General features: G+C 51.6%; 1 protein-coding gene across 6 annotated transcripts in view; it reads left to right on the forward strand.

Moving 5' to 3' along the window:
- MLPH (melanophilin) overlaps window positions 1-11,875 on the forward strand; it is a 67,890-nt gene extending 56,015 nt beyond the window's left edge. For 3 of the 6 annotated variants that reach the window (XM_030803103.1, XM_030803104.1, XM_004092057.3), the window contains 5 exons: window positions 454-546; window positions 3,603-3,680; window positions 5,703-5,760; window positions 8,900-9,000; window positions 10,129-10,550. In XM_030803103.1, coding sequence (XP_030658963.1) covers window positions 454-546; window positions 3,603-3,680; window positions 5,703-5,760; window positions 8,900-9,000; window positions 10,129-10,155 — 357 coding nt within the window. In that variant the 3' untranslated portion in view covers window positions 10,156-10,550. Of the gene's footprint in view, window positions 1-453; window positions 547-2,463; window positions 2,765-3,602; window positions 3,681-5,702; window positions 5,761-8,899; window positions 9,001-10,128 lie in introns of those variants that run through there. The other 3 variants (XR_004027872.1, XM_030803106.1, XM_030803105.1) reach the window with 3 other exon arrangements.
- The last annotated feature ends 9,606 nt before the right edge of the window (window positions 11,876-21,481 follow it).

Consider the following 21,481-nt stretch of genomic DNA (forward strand, 5'->3'; position numbering starts at 1 on the left):
CCTGCTTCTAATTTCCAGAAGCTGCCCCCGGCTGCTGTGGGAGGAGGGGCCTAAGGAGGGAGGGGTGGAAGGGGGGCCAGGCAAGGATGACACCAGTGGGGGTGGCTGACTGCTAGGTGAAGAGTAGCCACTACTGTCCTTGCCAGTCACAGCCCCTCCTCCAGCCCCTCATGGGAGCCAGACTCCCTGGGACTCTAGAAAATGCACCCGTCCTGCCTTCCTCCTGCCTGGGGTGACCCACAAGAAATATCCCCCCTTCTCAACAACCGTGGAAGATAAATGCCAAGGAGACCACCAAGACGGGCATGGGGCTGGGACGCCAATCTTAAGGGAAAACACAAGTAAAATTGGCTCCAGGAGTGAGCTGGGGGCAGCTGCTCTTTCTGTCCATGACTCTGAGGCGGGACCTCGGGCGTCTGTCTGACGAGCCTTCTGTCTGCTGTCCCCTCGCAGGTTTCAGACATCGAATGCCGGATTGCAGCGCTGAGGGCCGCAGGGCTCACAGTGAAGCCCTCGGGAAAGCCCCGGAGGAAGTCAAACCTCCCGGTGAGTGGGAGGACAGTGGTGAGTGGGGGGACAGTGGTGAGTGGGGACAGTGGAGTGGGGAGTGTGGTGGGGGACAGTGGTGAGTGGGGGACAGTGGTGAGTGGGGGACAGTGGTGAGTGGGGGGACAGTGGTGAGTGGGGGACAGTGGTGAGTGGGGACAGTGAGTGGGGGGACAGTGGTGAGTGGGGACAGTGGTGGGGGGACAGTGGTGAGTGGGGGACAGTGGTGAGTGGGGACAGTGGTGGGGGACAGTGGTGAGTGGGGACAGTGGTGAGTGGGGGACAGTGGTGAGTGGGGAAGTGGTGGGGGGGGGGGGGGGGAGTGGGGGGACAGTGGTGAGTGGGGGGACAGTGGTGAGTGGGGACAGTGGTGAGTGGGGGGACAGTGGTGAGTGGGACAGTGGTGAGTGGGGGACAGTGGTGAGTGGGGACAGTGGTGAGTGGGGACAGTGGTGAGTGGGGGGACAGTGGTGAGTGGGGGGGGGAGTGGGGACAGTGGTGAGTGGGGGGACAGTGGTGAGTGGGGACATGGTGAGTGGGGGGACAGTGGTGAGTGGGGACAGTGGTGAGTGGGGACAGTGGTGAGTGGGGGACAGTGGTGAGTGGGGGGACAGTGGTGATGAGGGGGACAGTGGTGAGTGGGGGACAGTGGTGAGTGGGGGGGACAGTGGTGAGTGGGGGACAGTGGTGAGTGGGGACAGTGGTGAGTGGGGGACAGTGGTGAGTGGGGACAGTGGTGAGTGGGGACAGTGGTGGGGGACAGTGGTGAGTGGGGGACAGTGGTGAGTGAGGGGGGACAGTGGTGAGTGGGGACAGTGGTGAGTGGGGGGACAGTGGTGAGTGAGGGGGGACAGTGGTGAGTGGGGACAGTGGTGGAGTGGGGGGGACAGTGGTGAGTGGGGGGACAGTGGTGAGTGAGGGGGACAGTGGTGAGTAGGGGACAGTGGTGAGTGGGGGACAGTGGTGAGTGGGGGGATAGTGGTGAGTGGGACAGTGGTGAGTGGGGGGACAGTGGTGAGTGGGGGACAGTGGTGAGTGGGGTACAGGGTGAGTGGGACAGTGGTGAGTGGGACAGTGGTGAGTGGGGCACAGTGGTGCGTCGGTGCACAGTGGTGAGTGAGGGGGACAGCGGTGAGTGGGGACAGTGGTGAGTGGGGACAGTGGTGATGGGGGACAGTGGTGAGTGAGGGGGGACAGTGGTGGTGGGGGACAGTGGTGAGTGGGGACAGTGGTGATGGGGGACAGTGGTGAGTGGGGACAGTGGTGACTGGGGAAAGTGGTGAGTGGGGGGACAGTGGTGAGTGAGGGGGACAGTGGTGAGTGGGGATAGTGGTGAGTCGGGGGACAGTGGTGAGTGAGGGGGGACAGTGGTGAGTAGGGGACAGTGGTGAGTGGGGGACAGTGGTGAGTGGGGGGACATGGTGAGTGAGGGGGGACAGTGGTGAGTAGGGGACAGTGGTGAGTGGGGGACAGTGGTGAGTGGGGACAGTGGTGAGTGAGGGGGACAGTGGTGAGTAGGGGACAGTGGTGAGTGGGGACAGTGGTGAGTGGGGACAGTGGTGAGTGGGGGACAGTGAGTGAGGGGGACAGTGGTGAGGGACAGTGGTGAGTGGGGACAGTGGTGAGTGGGGACAGTGGTGAGTGGGGACAGTGGTGAGTGGGGACAGTGGTGAGTGGGGGACAGTGGTGAGTCGGGGCACAGTGGTGAGCGAGGGGGACACAGCAACCCCAGTTGAGTTGGTGCCCCCCGAGGCCTCCCCACAGCACACATGCCACCGTGGGCCTGACAGCAGGATCCTGGGCCCCTCACCTCCCTTCCTGTGAACATCCGGCCTGAGTTTCCTCATAGCCGGTTACCAATTGTGCCTTTGTTGGGGTTCATTTTTGTTTATTATTTGTTGTTTCTACCATAAAAAGGCTCTTTATGAGGGGACTCTGAGCCTCTGCTCTGAGGATCTGAAACACTCACACACTCACAGTGTAAAATCCAAAAGGAGCCGCCTGAATCATGTTGCCTCATGTTGAAAGCCTTAGTCCGCTGCCACGTGAAGATGGATGTGACTAGAACGGATGGCGCAGGAGGCTCACATCAGCGTCAGGCCAACATCCTCCTCTCCTGATCCCATTCGGGAATCTTCAGACAAAACCGCCCTGATGAGGACATTTGGCGAAAGAATGAAAGACGCCCTGAGGAGAGTCCCAGATAGGGTCATGACGGAAAATACAGGACGCCCAGTTAGCTTTAAATTTCAGATCAACAACTAATAATCCAGCATAAGTATACCCCATGCAACATTTAGGACTTACGCTGAAAAAAATTAGCTGTTGATCTTGTGAACACAAAATATCTGAGACAGGTTTCAGTCAATTTGGAAAGTTTATTTTGCCAAAGTTAAGGACACACCCATGACACAGCCTCAGAAAGTCCTAAGACTTGTGCCTAAGGTGGTTAGGGGTACAGTTTGCTTTTATACATCTTAGGGGGACATGAGACATCAACCAGTCGGTGTAAGATGTACCTTGGTTTGGTCCAGTAAGGTGGGACAACTCTTAAGTGGGGGTTTCTGGTTTTAAGTAGATAAGAGACAAAAGGTTGCATTCTTTTGAGTTCTTGATCAGCCTTCCACTGAACACACAATTTAGTCTGGCTCAGTGAGTCTGCATTTTTACATAAGCGATAGGGGAGAGGAAGCAATCAGCTATGCAGGTGAGCCTCAGAGGGATGACTTTGAATAGAATGGGAGGCAGGTTTGCCCTAAGCAATTCCCAGCTTGACTTTTCCCTTTAGCTTCGTGATTGTGGAGTCCCAAGATTTGTTTTCTTTTCACAATTGGAAATTCAAAGTTCCCTGGGTATCCTGTATTTTAATTTGCACACTTTGGCGCCCTAGTCCCAGAGTCCTGGAGCGGCATACTGGGTGTGGCTGTGCAGTCCCAGCATCCCCAACCCAGCGTGTATAGACAGCATCCATCCTTACATCCAGCTGACCCATGCCCGTGCTCCTCCCTGTGGCTGGAGGTTCAACAATAACGGAAAGTCTCTCCTTTGTCCTCCAGATATTTCTCCCTCGAGTGGCTGGGAAACTTGGCAAGAGACCAGAAGACCCAAATGCAGACCCTTCAAGTGAGGCCAAGGTATGTGTTACTCCATCCAAGCCCCAGACACCTGACGAAGGTGGAAGACTGCACCCCTTCCCAGCAGTGTGGCAAGTCCACGGGGTGGTGGATCTGCAATGTCCAAACAGCTGCCCACACAGCAATGCCCACACCGCTGCCACAGCATCGTGGCAACTCCTGTGTGTTGGCTTCCTCCGTGGCACACACCTGAGCTGGGTTTGTGTAGATGCATTTGTTGAAAATCCAAGAAAGCCCAGTAGGGGAGTGGGAAAGTGAGACGGGAAAGGAAGGAGGCAAGCATCTGACATGAAGCAAACCCACACAGGCCGACTGTGGCTCAGTCCTCCTGGGGGCTCTGGAGACCATGCAGATCACACCCCAGAGTTAATTCCGCGTAGGAGCAAGGCCGCCGGCACTTATCCCTTCCACACCTGTCAGTCCTGAGTAAGGGCCAGGCCCTGGGCCACACACATTCCCAGGCACTTCTGCCCTTCCCTGAACAGGCACAGCGGGCCCGTGGCCTGGGGACTTCCTCCATCTGGGAGACAGAGGCGCTGGCTGCCAGAGGTGAAAACACTCAGGAGCCAGTGTGCTCGAAAATGGCACAGGGACTCGGGGGGTGTGAGCGGGACCCACAGATGCAATGCACAGAGGGCGGAGCCAGCCTGGGAGGGAGGAGCTCCCTGCGTTTAGGTGGAGTGGTTAGGAGTAGGGTAAGGGGTGCCATGGACAGCGCCCCAGGAGGAATGGGCTTCAGCTTCAGGCCCTACCTGCAGCCCAGCGCCACAGGGAGCCTGCAGGAACATCTAGCCACTCCTCTTCACAACCCTGGCAGCTCCTCACGGTGACACGCGGTGTTTCCAAAAGTCCATCTTTCCACATGATGTTTACAGCACCCAGTGGGTAGGCAGTGCTGTTAACCCTGTTGTACTGATGAACAAACCAGCCGGCTCAGGGCAGTGGGTGAGCTTGATCAAGATCACAGACAGGAAGTGACAGCGGGGTCTCAGCCCAGGCCATGCCTGACACCCACACTCTTCTCTGGTGGGGGTGCTTCCACTTTTGTCCCCGGAAGCCTAGCCTGACAGCTTCTGCAGCGCCTCTGGGAGCCGCCCACAAACCAAGCCAGGCAAAATCCCAGGGTGCCAGACACCAGGAGAAATTTCTAGGGGAATTAGGCCATTTGGCTGTCTCTTCACTTCCCTGAAAAGCCAAACAGAGAATGGATTTCTTATCACACGGTAGCAAGGTAATCAACTGGAAAAGAGACAGGAGGAGAGGTGTGAGGACCAACAGTCACGGGGACCTGGGAATCGTATTAGCCACAAGGGATCTTCCATTATCCCTGTAAAGAGAGCTACAGGCCCATTTTACAGAGGAGGAGACCGAGGTTCAGAGAGGGTAAGAAGTGAATTAGCCGGGCATGGTGGCTCACACCTGTACCCCCGGCACTTTGGGAGGCCAAGGTGGGCGGATCACGAGATCAGGAGATCAAGACCTTCCTGGCTAACATGGTGAAACCCTGTCTCTACTAAAAATACAAAAAACAAAATTAGCCGGGTGTGGTGGTGGGCGCCTGTAGGCCCAGCTACTCGGGAGACTGAGGCGACAGAATGGCGTGAACCCGGGAGGCGGAGCTTGCAGTGAGCCGAGATCGCACCACTGCACTCCAGCCTGGGTGACAGAGCAAGACTCCGTCTCAAAAAAAAAAAAGAAGTGAATTGTCCATGTCACACAGTGGTAAGGGGGTAGTGTTGGGATTCGAACCAGACCTGCAGGGCAGAAACGTGTGCTCCTTCTGCCCTACCACCCAAATGTGGCAGCTTCCCCAAAGCTGAGCATCTCTTATTTCAGGCATTTCATGCTTAATTTATTGAAAATGTCCATTCTAATGTTGCTAAAGTTCATATATTGCTAGAGAGCAGAAAACAGTGGGCCTGGTTAATTAGAAGCTGGAAGAACAATAAGAAATCCAAAATTAGTTGACAATTCCTAAACGTCACAATTTGATGAAGCCTGGAGACACTCTGTTTCTTCTAGGCAACGGCTGTGCCCTATCTTCTGAGAAGAAAGTTCAGTAATTCCCTGAAAAGTCAAGGTGAGAGCCCTCTCCTCCCCGCACCCCCGTGGGCCTGGGAAATGAGCTTCGGGGAGGAAAATGACCAGTCACAGCTCTGTGTGCTTCTTCATAATCTGTGGGACATATCTCATGTCCTGACTCCCAAAAAACATTCCCAGTGCCACTCAGGCCACCTTCAGGACCCAGCGAGTTGGTGTTCCGGACAGCTGGAACCTGCTGCTTTAAGCGTGCAAAGGTGGCCCTGGTGGCAGCGGTGATGGTGGTGATGTTTCCATGTTTTTCTACATAAATTGTCCTAACGTGGTTACACAGTTCCTGGCCTTCTTACAGAAAGTACGGGTCATCATTTAGCCTTCCTTGAAGGCTTGGTGGTGACAATGACATTAGTTTTGTCCTGGACAAATGGGATGTGAGGCCTCTCCAGCATGTGGCCGGGCTCTCGGGGTATCTGTGTGCTCATCTCATTCACTCACCTTGTGACCCAACCACTGCTCACCAGAGGCTGGTAGCTCCTCTCCCCATTCAGAGTCCCATCCCTCTGCTGTCGAGCTTTTTCAGGCCCGCAAGCATTGTTGGACTGATCTCCTGTTGTCCCTGTTTTCTGAGCTTTGTCCTCACACACACCATCGTTCAAACTCTGCCACAGCTGCAGTCCTAGCAGACAGTGTGTGTCCCTCCTCTGCTTGCAAGCAATCCTTGGCCCCCAACTGCCTGCAGGATGAAGTGAGATTTCTTAGCATAGCCCTGCAGACTTTGGCCATTTGTCACACACTGGAGCCAGCCTGCCCCCTACTACGCCCACCCAAGGATGCACTTCCTTCCCGTGCGTAGGACAACACACAGCGGACGCTGGTTTCCGAGCACGCCAAGCAGGCACGTGCCTCCACACCTGGGTGTGCCCCCTCCCTGCCCGCCTCTGTCCTGTGAAGTCCTCCAGGGCCAAGTATGAAGCCTCTCCCCCGGGGCTCTCCACCGCCTCCCTGCAACACCCGGCACATTGATCCCTCTTTCCAGCCAGCTCACTCCTTGGTCAGTCAGCCACCCCACCTCCATGCCAGCTCGCTCTTTGCACGCCCTGAGCTCCCAGCACACATTCTGGTCAATCCTGGGAAAAGAGCTGGTGCCCAGGGCCATTTGGGGCTAATCCCAGATTCAGGGTCACCAGCCAGGAGGGCAACTTTGCCAGAGATGACCCGCTAAGGAGCTGCCAGCAGGGGCTCCTGGAGAGCCATGTGCTGGCTCTGAGGGGAGTTTCCAGCACATCTCGTGGGCCGAAATCCAGGTGGAGATTCTTGTTTTGTTTTGTTTTGTTTTGTTTTGTTTTGTTGAGACAGGGTCTCACTCTGTCGCCCAAGCTGGAGTACAATGGCGTGATCTCAGCTCACTGCAACTTCTGCTTCCCGGGTTCAAGTGATTCTCCTGCCTCTGCCTCCTGACTAGCTGGGATTACAGGTGCCCGCCACCATGCCAGGCTAATTTTGTATCTTTAGTAAAAAAGGGGTTTTCACCATGTTGGCCAGGCTGGTCTCGAACTCCTGACGTCAGGTCATCCATCCGCCTCAGCCTCCCAAAGTGTTGGGATTACAGGCGTGAGCCACCGCGCCCAGCCAAGAGATTCATATTTGTAGCAGGAGGACAAAGGGCGATTCCCTGTGTCCTCTGTATGACTGGTTTTGTGAAGGATAGACTCTGTCCTATCCAGAGACCTCACTCACGTCCAGTCCAAGGCCAGAATAGCTCACCCCCGGCTCCCTGAAGCTCACAGGAATTTTGGGGTCTGAATGGCAAAGTTGAGGCCTGACCCTTCACATCTCTCCCCGCCATCGTCACCAGCCTCCACCAAGGTGGCCAAGGGGGCTTTTCACTGTCTACAGAGGCCAGCCCTGCACACTGGCAGGTCCTCCGGCCTCCGTCCTGGGTCCGCAGGCCCTCATGCGACTTCACTGCTCAGGAGGCGTGATCCCTCGAGTTAGGTGATTTCCCTCCACAGAGGTTAGTCCTGGAGCAGGGACAGAGGGTCGGCAGGCCAGGCCAGAGGAACCTGCAGAGAGAAGAACAGCACAACAGCACAGCTCCAGGAGGCGGAGCTTGCAGTGAGCCACTGCAGGATCACGCTGCAGAGAGAAGAACAGGACAACAGAAGCTAACTCCCAAAAAAGGAAAAGGACAAAGTCCTGGCTTGTAGCATGTGCCAGGTTCTGTGGCGTAAATGCTCCCACCCTGGCTGATCGCAGGCTCCCAGCTGATGTCACCGAGCGTGGGGTCAGGAAGATGTGCACACAGTCAGCTCTCAGGAGCCGTGACAACTGGCTCCAGTCAGGCAGGCCACAGAAGACATGCAAAAGTGAAGAAGGGTGGGTGCCTGCACCAGCCACTTGAACACCAACACTCAACTAGGATGTGAGGCCAGATGCCCCCAGCTACACAGCCACGGCCCCGGGGGGGCCCCCTGCTGAGGGTCAGAGTCTGAGACCCCTTGGGCTGTTGCTGTGTCTCACAAAGGAAAGGCAAGGAAGCCGGGCATGGTGGCTCACACCTATAATTCCAGCATTTCAGGAGGCCAAGGCGGGCAGATCACTTGAGGTCAGGGGTTCGAGACCAGCCTGGCCAACATGGTGAAACCCCATCTCTACTAAAAAATACAAAAATTAGCCAGGCATGGTGGTGCGCACCTGTAGTCCCAGCTACTTGGGAGGCTGAGGCAGGAGAATCACTTGAACCCCAGAGGCGGAGGTTGCAGTGAGCCAAGATTGCGCCACAGCACTCCAGCCTGGGTGACAGAGCAAGACTTTGTCTCCAAAAAGAAAGAACAAAAAAGAAAAGAAAGGCAAGGCAATGCAGAGATCGCACACCAGTGCAGTGCGACGGGCCTTTCTGCTGTTTCATTAGTGTGAGTATTTCTGGGGCCACAGTGAGGTAGAATATTAATGCCTGCACCAAAGCAAAGGAGAAAGAAGTTGGCAAAACTGTTTACTTGCATGACAGCTGAAATGTAAATACTTTTTAAAAAATATGTGATGTGGAAACTTCTTAAAAGGGGATGTGGGGATGTGTCCATTTTTATTCTACCTTTTGAATTTCTAAGGAGGCCAAGGCACTTGTTTGGGCTAAGTATGTGATTGATAAAGCACCATCCCTCTTCCTGTTTTCCCCAAAGGCAAAGATGATGATTCTTTTGATCGGAAATCAGTGTACCGAGGCTCGCTGACACAGAGAAACCCCAACGCGAGGAAAGGAATGGCCAGCCACACCTTCGCGGTAAAGTTTTCTCTCATTCTCTGAGGAGTTTTTAAAATTCAGTGACCCGTCAGATTTACGTATTAATATTAAATCTCCAGAGCAAAGAAAATGGAGATAAACAAAACAAAGATTCAGACCTGAGAATCAAAGCAAAAAGTAAAGTAAAATCTTTGCCAACGAGGGCTTGAAAATGTAAATACTTTGAAATTAGAATAATATCTTCTAGTGTTTTAGAGCTTTAAATTTTCAAATACCTGCTGTCCACACACCCCATTGGATGAGGACCTGTGTCACTGACCCAAATTTGTAGCTGAGAAAACAGAGGCAGAGAGAGGTTAAGTAAAAAATCCCAAGAGAGTTCATGTAATATTGTGAAGAAAGCAAACCCAGGGTTTGACCAACTTGTCCGTGTGTGTGTGGCTGCGTTCACTCCTGTGTGCGTTTGTGTGTACTGTGTGCATGTCTGTGTGTTTGTGCATACCCATGTGTATGTACCTGCATACACACCCAAGTTGTGTGTTACCACAATGAAAGCACAAATTTATTGATAAGAAAGTGCACTCCACAGAGTGGGCGCGGGCTAGAGCCAGTGGCTCAGGGGCCTGGTTACAGCATTTTCTGGAGTTTAAGTGCCCTCCAGAGGTTTCCCATTGGTTACTTGGTTACATCCTATGCAAATAAAGGAGTAGCCCTGACCAGTGTGATCGGTCGCAGGAGACAACCAATCAGAGGCTGAAGGGAAGTTACAAAGTTACACATGAAGGCTTGGCCGATGACCAGTCTGATTGGTTGCGGGAGGGGACAAATCCGAGGTACTTTCCATTTTCATCTGAGATGCAGCGGAAAGGGGGCGTAGCAAAGGGAGTAGCTGCTGAACCTTTTGTTCCTCAGGCGTGGAGAGGTGGGGTTTTCATTTTGATTCAGTTCTAGGAAGTCAGCACAAATTGGCCTTAGGTTCCCTGCCTCCAGACCCTATTCTCTTGCCTCACGTGCATGTGTGCACAAATGTATAATCTAAATTTGTGTCTACCGATGTGCACATCCATGTACACACCTGTGTATTTGTATGTGCATGCCCATGTGTGTCTGTGTTACATGCCTGTGTATGTGTGTGCTTATATGTGCATGTGTGTTTGTACTTTACAGAAACCTGTGGTGGCCCACCAGCCCTAACAGGACAGGACAGAGCAGCCCTGCACTCTTTTCCCTCCACCACAGCCATCCTGTCCCTCACTGGCTCTGTACTTTCCACTGTATACAGTCACCATCCCAGTGAGAGACAAGAAGGAGCGCCCTCCACGTGGACTCCCACCTGCAAGTGGACAGCAACATTCAGTCCTGCACTGCTCACCTGGGTTTACTGATGACTCCTGGCTGCCCCACCAGCCTCTCTGATCTGTGAGAAACAGCTAAGCTGCTGTGACTTCCCTTTAGGACAATGTTGTGTAAATCTTTGAAAGACACACCGAAGACCTTTATACTGTGATCTTTTACCCCTTTCACTCTTGGCTTTCTTATGTTGCTTTCATGAATGGAATGGAAAAAGAGATGACTCAGTTACGGCACCAGCCATATGTGTATTCTTGATGATCTATATCAGGGCGTGAGCAGATGTTTGCGTATTTCTTGTGGGTGTGATTGGAAATTAGGCATCCAGACAAGTGACTGAACTAATGATCTGCTGAATAATGAAGGAGGAATAGACACCCCGGCCCCCACCCTACATGCACCTGCTCTGCAAGTTCCCATGTGATCTGTAAACCAGGGGAAATTACACTGTGGTCAAGGGCAGAGCCTGCACATGACAGCAAGTGAGCATTTGATAGATGCTCAGATGCTAGTGCAGAGAGCCTGCTAGGAGAGGGAGAGACAGCAGGCAGAGCTCCAGATGGGCAGGGAAGAGGCCTGGTTCTAGCCTGGCTCTGCCACTCACTGCAGTGGATCCAGTGGGGCAGAGGACAGAGGGTCACAACCAATGAGGGATGTCTGCCAAGGATGGGGGTGCAGAGACCACAAGAGTCAGCTTGCCACTCGCCCACTGGTTACATAGATGATCTCCCCTCAGACAGCCTGGGACTCAGAGTTATTTCCTAGTATCTGTGTGCCCCATCCAGTTTTAAGTGGAGCCCTCCGAGACTCTCCAGAGCTGCCTTTGAACATCCTAACAGTAATCACATCTCCCCCTCCCTGAAGTTCACTCTAGACAGGACCCAGTGGCTGCACTGCCTTTGTCAGAGGGGGTGCTGAGAGGAGTGGCTTCTTTTGGAATCAAACAGTAGAGACAAGAGTCAAGCCTTGTGTCTTCAAGGGTTGACCAAATTAAGTGTTTCCTGCCCTCTCTGAATAAGACACTTCCAGGAGCTCTCCAATCTCTTACTTAAAACTAAGGTTTGAATCTCAAAGTGTTTTGCTGGGAGGCAGATACTCCTGCATCTTCAGGAGACCTGTGAGCACACATTAGCAGCTGTTTCTCTGACTCTTTGTGGCATCAGATAAAAATGTGGGAGTTTTTCCATATAATTCCCAGCATTGCTTATAAATTCTATTCTTTGAAAAAATTATTCAGGCTAGGCAAGGTGGCTCATACCTATAATCCCAGCCCTTTGAGAGGCCAAGGTGGGAGAATTGTTTGAGGCCAGGAGTTCGAGACCTCCTGGGCAACATAGTGAGATCTCATCTCTACAAAAAGCAAAACAAAAAAATTACCCAAGCATGATGGTATATGCCTGTAGTCCTACCTACTTAGGAGGCTGAGGCAGGAGGATCACTTGAACCCTGGAGGTTGAGGCTGCAGTGAGCCATGATCACATCACTATACTCGAGCCTGGGCAACACAGTGAGACCTTGTCTCTTAAAAAAATTAATAATAAATGAAAATAATTCTTCAGAGTTCCTTTCCTAGCAGATGGCTATTCTGGAGTCATGTAGTGGAAGCTGCATACAGGCAGGTCAGGGATCCTTGAGGCTGGTGTACCCCAACCAGTACAGCTGCTGGCTCTTTGTTTCCAGCTAAAGATTGACAGAAGTCAATGGTTTCTCTATGACTCCAGATGGAGATTAGAGACAAGCATTTAAAAGATTTCTCCAAAGTTTTATCCTCCAACAGTCTTATTTATAAGGGGAAAAGGAAAAAAGTTTTAGGAAGAGTTGAATGCACAGATCTCCCAAAGATGCTTCTTACAAATGAGCTGTGAGTGTGCAGCAAAATTGCACTCCCCAGATAATCCAGTATCCAACATATTGCAATATAGCACCCAGATCACCAAGGGATACCTTGCCTCACTGCAGATTATTGGGGTGAAACACAATTTGACAGGTGTAGCTCCCAGCTCTCAGGGATCAAACCAACCATGCATTACAGTGTTGCAGTTTCACTGATTTTATATCAAGCCATTGTTTCTGTAAGTTCCAAAGATTTTCACTTTCCAACAGCTCTATCCAAAAGAACCTACTTTACTGGGGGCCAAAACCCCATCCCCAAAAGAGTAATAGTAATGGTATTGTCACTCACGGGGCTTCTGAGACCCCAGCTCTCCACTTTAGCATGCTGGTGACAGCCAAGTAATCCTCACATATTCACAATGCTCATAACTTCAAAGTTATTCTTATAGAGAATATTTATTACATATGAATTTTTTTATTTTATTGGGATAAAACAGAAAAGATAGATATGCAAAAGAAAAAAAAAGACACATAAAAGAAAAAGAATCATCTACCCACTAGCAACCACTGTTAAGTCCTTCCAGACATTCGTTCACATATTAGCTTTTAATTAAAACTCCCACAAGTTAATATACTAGTAGGTGAGTAAAGCCCATTCCAAACATTACCGCACACCTATATCTTCCCAGGAAAGAGCCAGCCCCAGAAATAAGTATTTTACCCCTGTATGCTACCCATATTCCCCTGAAAATATCTACAGCAAAGTCTTCCCAGAGACAGCCTTGCTGGTACCTAAATGAACAAACTGCTCAGCTATTTCCAATGAACACACCTGCAGCTCAGTGGCATCTGGGCTCAGAATTCCAAGGAAATGGCCATGCTGGGGAAAGAATTATTTTGCTACATCACTACAGATGCTTGTAACAATCTATGATTGTTAATTTTATGGGTCAAATTGGCTCAGCTGTGGTGCCCAGATGTCTGATCAAACACCAGCTAAGATGTTTCTATGAAGGTATTCTGTAGATGTGATTAAGGTTTAAATCAGTAGACTTTAAAGCAGATAACCTGCCATAAAGTGGGTGGGCGTTACCCAGCCAGTTGTAGGCCTTAGGAGAAAAGATTGATGTGCCCTGAGGAGGAAGGAGTTCTGCCTCCAGACAGCCTTCAGACTCCAGTGACAACCTCACGTCTTCCCTGGATCTCCAGCCTGATGGCTAGTCCTGCAGGATTCAGACTTCCCAGGCCCTGCAATCTTATGAGCCAAATCCTTAGACTAAATCTCTCCTCCCTCTCTCTCTCTCCCTCCCTCTCTCTCTCTCTCTGTTCTCTCTCCTCTCTCTCCTCTCTCTCTCTCTTCTCCACACACACACAACCCTATTGGCTCTGCCTCTCTGAAGAGCCTTGACCAATGCCCAGTCCCTATATAAGAGCCTTGTCTGATGTTCAATTGAGTCTGTGTTTGAAACTTGTAAACTGGTTAGATGGGAGCCATGTGCAAGGACGGGGAACACCGTTTATTTTTATCACAAATGCAATGCCAAGGTTCCAGAGCCGTGGCCACGTGGGGTAGGAGAAGCCTTCCTCCGCTGCTCAACTCTCACTAGCACTTTCTCTCTCAGTTCTCAGAGACGCCACTTTCTGGATGACTCACACTTCAAAAGCAGCTTTCTAATTTACAAAGAGGAGTGTTTTAAAATCTCACAGGAGTCTGGATTTTCAGAAGCCATCTACATCAGAAACAGCTTTTCTGGTAACTGAATATTGCTCTTGCCATGGCTGTTCCACAGCTGCAACTCGATGGCTTCCAATTCCCAAGGTTACCTCTCCCATCAGGCTGTGTAGTGTCTTCCTAGGAGGCCAGAAGAAACACACGGGCCATAGCCACGGTCCAGTTTCTTCTGGGAACAAGCACAAGGAGAGACATTTCATCACTCCACTCAGGCACACATTTGAATCCCTGCATTAGTTTCCTGTGGGTGCCATAACAAAGCCCCACAAACTGGTAGATTACAACAGAAAGTTACTCCCTCACAGTTCAGGAGGCCAGAGTCCAAAATCACAGCATCAGCAGGGTCATTTCCATCTGCAGGGCCTGAGGGCAGGCAGTTCCTGGCCCCTTCCAGCTGTGAGGCTGCTGGCATCCTTGGTGCTCTTTGGCTTGTAGCTGCCTCCCTCCAGTCTCTGCTTCCATCTTCACATCACCTTTCTCCCTGTGCATTTCTGCATGTCTGTCCTCTTCTTATCAGGACACCAGTCATTGGATTTGGGGTTCACCTTAATCCAGGATGACCTCATCTTAACTAATTACATCTGCAAAGATCCTAGTTTCCAAATAAGGTCATATTTGAGATTCCGGATGGGAGACTCCAACCCACTACAGAGCACCATTATGGTCCAAGAACCAAAACCCAAACCAGTTATCCATCAAACCAACTGTCCATCATGGTGCTGTTGCTACTTACCAAGTGCCTGCTACAGGCTGCACATTTACCATGTTGGGGGTGAAAGCTCAAAGATCTCAAAACTGAAATGCACCCCAGAGTAGGGTCTTCTCCCCATGTTGAGTACAGGAAGAAAGACTAGGAGGGAGGGAGGCTCTTAACTTGGGGCTCTATTTTATATATTTATTTATTTATTTAGAGACAGAGTCCTCCTCTGTCTTCCAGGCTGGAGTGCAGTGGCACAATCTCGGCTCACTACAACCTTTGCTTCCCTGGTTTAAGTGATTCTCCTGTCTCAGCCTCCAAAGTAGCTGGGATTACAGGTGCCCACCACCACACCCGGCTAATTTTTGTATTTTTAGTATAGACAGGGTTTTGGCATGTTGGCCAGGCTGGTCTCGAACTCCTGGCCTCTTGTGATCCACCTGGCTCAGTCTCCCAAAGTGCTGGGATTATAGGCGTGAGCCACCGCACCTGGCCTTGGGGTTCCTTTAATTGCAAAGAGCAGAAATCCACTGAAACCAGCCCAAGTGAAATAGCAAGCGTGAGAAAAGAACACAGAGCCTTCTCTTGGGAACCCAGGAAAACCCAGCGATCCAGTGCAGCAGCCACAGGGGCGGGGTGGCTCTGCAGTGGCCACGGCCTCAAGGCTTCTCGGTCCCCCTTGTGCCCTTCTCTTCCCCCTTGACCATGAACTGCTCCTTGGCCTGTTCAGCAGGTGGCCTCTCTCAATGGCCTCTCCAACCCCCAACTCTGGGACAGTTCCCTCCAGGGGCCACTACTTATTTTTCCAGATGCCCAAGAGATAGATGGGCAGGGCCATGTACATGCGAGTTGCTGGCCAACCTAGAGACAGCGTGTGCCAGAGGAGAGGTCGCCTTGCCCAGACAAGCAGGGCAGCAGGTAACTTCAACCCGTTCACACAGCACAACACTCCCACACAGCGCATTCTCTTGTTCTCCCACTTTACACAATGGGTTTCAGAAACAGGTCACTGCCCAAGAGCATGAGGCTCTCACGGTGTCGAGTGCACACCTGTTACAACAGTTTGCCAGCTGGAGACCTAGACCCAGGGCAGCAAACAGCACACTGGGCCAAAGCCAGCTGCGGCCTATCTTCCTAAGTGAGGTTTCATGGGAGCCCTGACACACCCATTCATCTGCCTTTTCCCCATGGCTGCTTTTCTGCTACAACAGCAGATTTGGCCAGCTGCCACCAAGATCCTATGACCCACAAAGCTGGACATGTTTACTCTCTGGCCCATGACAGAAGAAGTTTGCCAGCCCCGTGTTCAAGATTGGATTTGGAGCGTCACCTACAGACCACAAGCAAAGGAGCCGGCAGGTGGCAAGCAAAGGAGCCCGCAGGTGAACACCGTGATACAGTCCCTGACTCGGATGATCCCTTCTTTGCTGCGGGGCTACTCTGCCTTCTTCACTCCTCCCCGCTTCTACCCGCAAGACCCTCCTCCCTGGTACTTTCTCCGGGTCCTTCACTGAGTTGTTTTTCCCGTTCCACCCTCTGCCACCTGTCTTCTATGTGCCTTCTCTCAGGTGTACCCACCTTTCCCTGGCTGTTCACAGCCACCTGTCCTCTGTCCACACCCATGTTCAGGTTTACGGCTGAGGCCTCATTAAAGAGCTCTGGGCTTCTTTGGGGTCTCAAATGTAAGCAAATAAAGAAATAAAGCGTTGCAGGCCCAGCAAGCAGCCACCTGGCCACCCTCTAGGGCTCCTCAAACACCTGCCCATGACTGACCTCAGCATTTCCCCATCCCCAAGGCTCCCATCTTAGCCCCCCAGCTCTCAGTCTGGAAACCCCCGACTCATGACCTCCCAGCTCACTCCTTTTCTGCCCTTCACCTCAGCCCAAGCCCTACCCCATATATCTCCCGGAGTGCTCTGGAATTCCTGTCTTTACCAGATCTCTTCCAGAGGACAGGAAAAAGGGGAAGCGTGGCTCCTCATTCATAAGGCTGGTAAGACCTTCCTATCAAATGCAATGTGAGGAAGGAGAAGTAAAGGCAACATATTTTAACATATTTATTCTATAACTTTTCTTTTTTGTAGAGATAGGGCATTGCTATGTTGCTCAGGCTGGTCTCAATCTCCTGGCTTCAAGCAATTTTCCCACCTCAGCCTCCCAAAAATGTGCTTGTATTATAGGTGTGAACCACTGAGCACAGCCTTAAAGATCTATTCTAAATAAAGTATTAATGAAACAAATCCCAGAATCTATTAGAAAACCTACTGTATCTTAACAAGGCAAGGTTCATCCCAAGACAGCCAGGAATTCTTTAATGTTAGAAAAAGATATATATTCTTGTGGTCCACTGTGTTAACAGAGTAGATGAGAAAACCACTGTGATCACTTCACTCAATGAAGAAAGGCACAGAAGAATAAATCAGTAGCTGGCCGGGCGCGATGGCTCACGCCTGTTGTCCCAGCAACTTGGGAGGCCGAGGTGGGTGGATCATTTGAGGTCAGGAGTTGGAGACCAGCCTGGCCAACATGGTGAAACCCCGTCTCTACTAAAAAATACAAAAATTAGCCAGGCGTCATGGTGGATGCCTGTAGTCTCAGCTACTCGGGAGGCTGAGACAGGAGAATCGCTTGAACCTGGGAAGGGGAGGTTGCAGTGAGCCAAGATCGTGCCACTGCACTCCAGCCTGGGCGACAGAGCGAGTCTCAAAAAAATAAAATAAAATAAAATAATAAATAAATAAGTAGCTTAGAAAATTAGGACTGGAAGGAGTGGCAGTCAGCATCTTTGCTCTGATTATCCCCGTGGCCTCCGTCAGCATCTTTGTTCTCATTATCCCCGTGGCCTCCAGGAGGGTAGCGTGGCAGGCAGTCGTACTTTCCCCAGGGAGGGGACTTTCCTGCACAGGTTCTAGTTTGTATGTGCCACAACTCAAGTGGCCACATCACATTCTGGATGAAATACTGACCAACGGAAGCTGGACCAAGAATGCTTGGCTCTGCCTGTCCTGAGGCCCATGATGCAGTTAAATAGGGGATGGGGAGAAGCTCTCTGATTGCCTGTGGTCAAACCCCATCTGTAGGATTCATTTCTCAAAGAACACTGAAGCCATGTGCAGCCTGAGAGCCCCAGGCCAGGCCTGCAGTTCTGTGACGTTACTGCAAGAACAGCCCACACCTCACTCACCGTCACAGCATCTCCAGCCAGCCACAGTGCCTCTCAGCAGTTCTGAGGTCTCTGATGGCCGCCATCAGTTTCCACGTGGGGGTGGGGTAAGCAGGATTGATGCCTGTGCTACTGCCCAGCCCGCCTGCTGCCTCCCACTGGTGGACTCCCAAAGTGGCAAGATGCCAGTGCCACACTGATAGAGCTGCTTTACACACACACACACACACACACACACACTCCAGTGGTGGATGCCCAGAAAGCTGCCCCCAGGTCCTGGGGTCTCAGTTTCTGTTGCTACAGGCAGGCCTAGCACTGGACAGAAAACCCACCTCCAAGACAGTGATACTTAACATCACTGTCACCACTACAGGTCCAGTTCCCTTATCCAAAGTACTTGGGACCAGAACTGTTTTGGATTTTGAGGGTTTTGAGGGGGAGGATTTTGAAATAATTGCACTATACTCAGGAGTTGAACATCCCAAATTTAAAATCCAAAATGCCTCAATGAACATTTCCTTTGAGCATCAGCTCAGCATTCAAAACGTTTCAGATCTGGGGTTTTTGGATTTGGGATACTCAACCTACATTTGTAAAAAACTATGGGTAAAAACTATGGGTGGGGAGCTTTTCGCCATCACTGATGCCTGAGCCACCCCCAGGAATTCTGATGGAATTCATTCCAGGTACAGCCCAGGCACTGGGAAGTTCTTAAGGCTCCCAAGTGACTCTAATCAGCAGCCCAAGCTGGGAGCTGCGAACCCCACCCCGTCACCCTTCCCGCGCTGCTTACCCCACTTCCCGCCACCAGCTACCCCTGGGCTCCAGAGCTCCCAGGCAGCCCCCCAGCCACAAACCTGTGTCACTGGGAAAAACAACTATGAGGCAAGGAAGAAGTCCACTGTGTCCTGTTCCCTGAAGGGGAAAGTGCTGCCCAGAAGCTTTTCCTAAAGGATGGAAGCGGCACATTGACCATCTCCACCAATCCACGAGAAGCACGTGCCAAGTTTCCTCTCCAGAAATTTTCCTTAAAAAGATTCTACTCAACTGCATATAAGTGGTCATGAGTATAACCTATAATTATTCAGAACATGAATGATTTAGATCCACGTTAAATGGTAGAACATTGCACAGTTACTTAAAATGGCACAAACTTACAGACTTTTTAGCAACTTGAGGACGTGATTGTTACAGTGTTAAGTGAAAAAGAATGAAATTCAACATGTATAAATGTGATCAATCTACCCAGAAAATATGTTGGAAGCTCACTAGAAGAAAATGCATCAAATGTAGAAGCAAGAGGCTTTTTTTTTTTTTTTTTTTTTTTTTTTGAGACAGAGTATCGCTCTGTCGCCCAGGCTGGAGTTCAGTGGCAGGAGCCCAGCTCACTGCAACTTCCACCTCCCGGGGATTCAAGTGATTCTGCTGCCTCAGCCTCCTGAGTAGCTGGGATTACAGGCGTGCGCCACCATGCCCAGCTAATTTTTGTATTTTTAGTAGAAACGGGGTTTCACCATGTTGTTTAGGCTGCTCTCAAAGTCCTGACCTCATGATCCACCCACCTCGGCCTTCCAATGTGCTGGGATTACAGGCAGGAGCCACCACACCTGGCCGCGGACAGGCTCCTTTAACATGATCAGTGCTATTTTTCTATTTTGTTGTATGCACTAATATTTTTCCAAATGTATATGAACTGCTTTAATAATAAAAATGTATTTGTTTCTTTTATAATAAAAATAAGCTTGTCTTATGAGAATAATGAACTTGTTTATGTTAAACATTAATTATAAAGACTGTAAAAGTCTAGAAACCACCTATTGTAAGTTTAGAGTGCTTGCTTCCGCAGCACATATACTAAAATTGGACCGATAGAGAGATTAGCATGGCCCTTGCGCAGAAGTTAGAGAATGAGGAAGACATGGTGTGCATACGACAAACACAGGTAGGACAGTCAGGCAGGTGAATGAACGAGGACTGAGAAGATCACAAAGATACAAAGCCGCAGTGCTGGGCTTTGGCGACTGTCCCTTCTCACCTCTCCCTTGAACGCGGTGATTTAAAGGCAGGGAGAGAGGACTGGAAGGAGTCCGGGAGCCCCATCTGTGAGGCCCAGCGGACACTTGACTCTGCAATCTGCCCGAAGGCGAGCACGAAGGAGAGAAGCTAATGTGTTTTAAAACCACTTGGTCCAAATGAAATTATATAACCCAGGAAGGAACAAATCGCGTCGCTGATGAGCTTTTTTTTTTTTCTTTTTTTTTTAATAAAGGAACGAGAAAAGACACAGGCTCGTTCCTGATGCCGCCCTATGAGGGAGACAGGCTGGCTTGGGGGAGGGCACCTGGGGGTGCCGGCTTCGTCCTCTCGGGGGCTATAAAAGGGTGACAGAGGCTCCCGCCTCCTCAGCCCCACTGCGCCGGTAGCCAGGACAGCGCCTCTACCACACTCGAGAACGGTGAGTTGCACATCCAGGCGCTGCAGCTTGGGCCCTCTGCTTTGCTGCTTGGTAAAATCTTCCCTTGCTGTCTGAGTGTGGGTCGGGTTGAGACCCTGCCTGCTCTCCTGGCAGCTGAGGCTAGCCCTGAGCAGGAGAGGCAGAGAAGGCCGGCTCCTGGGTTCTTGCATCCAAAGCCACCCTGCCCTCCTAGGGCACCAAGGCTCGGGCGCTGTCCATGGTGGAGACTCCAGGCAAAGACGTCCCACTCACCTCCACTGACCAGGAAATCCCACGGGGCAGCCAGCCAAAGTCTCCACCTCTCAGGGAGGCAGGTCTTTGGGGATCAGGAGCCAAGTGAGCATGGCTAGCATTCTAGGACACCCCTCACGTGGTGTGGGTCCTGTGCCAGAGGAAATGCAAACAGCCAGCCTGCTGGAATGCATCTCTTTATCACTCTTCAAGGTGGCACCTCCATTTCCTCTAGACTGGGAAACCCCCCACCCCACTTGGCATGGGACGCCCCGCCAGGTCTCTAAAAAGGAAAGGGGTAGGCATCTTAAATTGTTCTGATGGACAGCACTTTCTGTGGGGCTCAGGGAGGGGCTGGAAAGTCAAGGTCAGCAGGGGGGTGCTCCCCAGAGTAAGATGGAGCTGTCGGGCATCTTCCCATGGCACCCAAAGTGCCACAGGTGGAGGAAGGAGGAGGGGTGCCTGCAGCAGGTGTTTCCAGGTCTGCCACGATGGATGCTGTTTAGGCATTTCAGCACCTCCACTCCAGTGGGGTGGAAGGGGCTTTCTATGCACCTGGTCCCATCCACGGCAGCCCCCTCCTCCCATCACCGACAGGAAGTGGCCCTGCCTTGTGAAAAGAGGTCCCAGATGCTGCAGGTTTACCTTGGAGCCTCAGAAGACTGGATCTAGCGTCATGGCAAGGGTTAGTGGGCTTGGTTAGGGCAGAGGATACAGACTCATTCTACAACACGCAGCTGTTGGCTGACATCCCTCAGCAGGGCTGGGATGGCAGGCTGGAACCAGGCATTAGGAGGCCCTGAGATGAATGTGGGAAAGGGCCGTGCACCGGATTCCAGCCCCTGAGTCTTGTCCAGGCTTGGCGCTCCCCAGCTCCCCAGCCATGTCTGAGTGGAGCAAGGGGCTGCCTCCACCTGTGCAGCTCCCTGGGCCCCTCCCCACGAACCTGCTGTCCTAGGTGTGCAACATGCACAGCCGTGCAGAGGCCTGCTGCACCTTCTGATCCCCTAACACAGGCAGACAGACGGACCCAAGTCTGTTCCATGATAGCCCCCCTTT

This window comes from Nomascus leucogenys, chromosome 22a, assembly GCF_006542625.1.
Source record: "Nomascus leucogenys isolate Asia chromosome 22a, Asia_NLE_v1, whole genome shotgun sequence".
In the NCBI taxonomy this organism is placed as follows: domain Eukaryota; kingdom Metazoa; phylum Chordata; class Mammalia; order Primates; family Hylobatidae; genus Nomascus; species Nomascus leucogenys.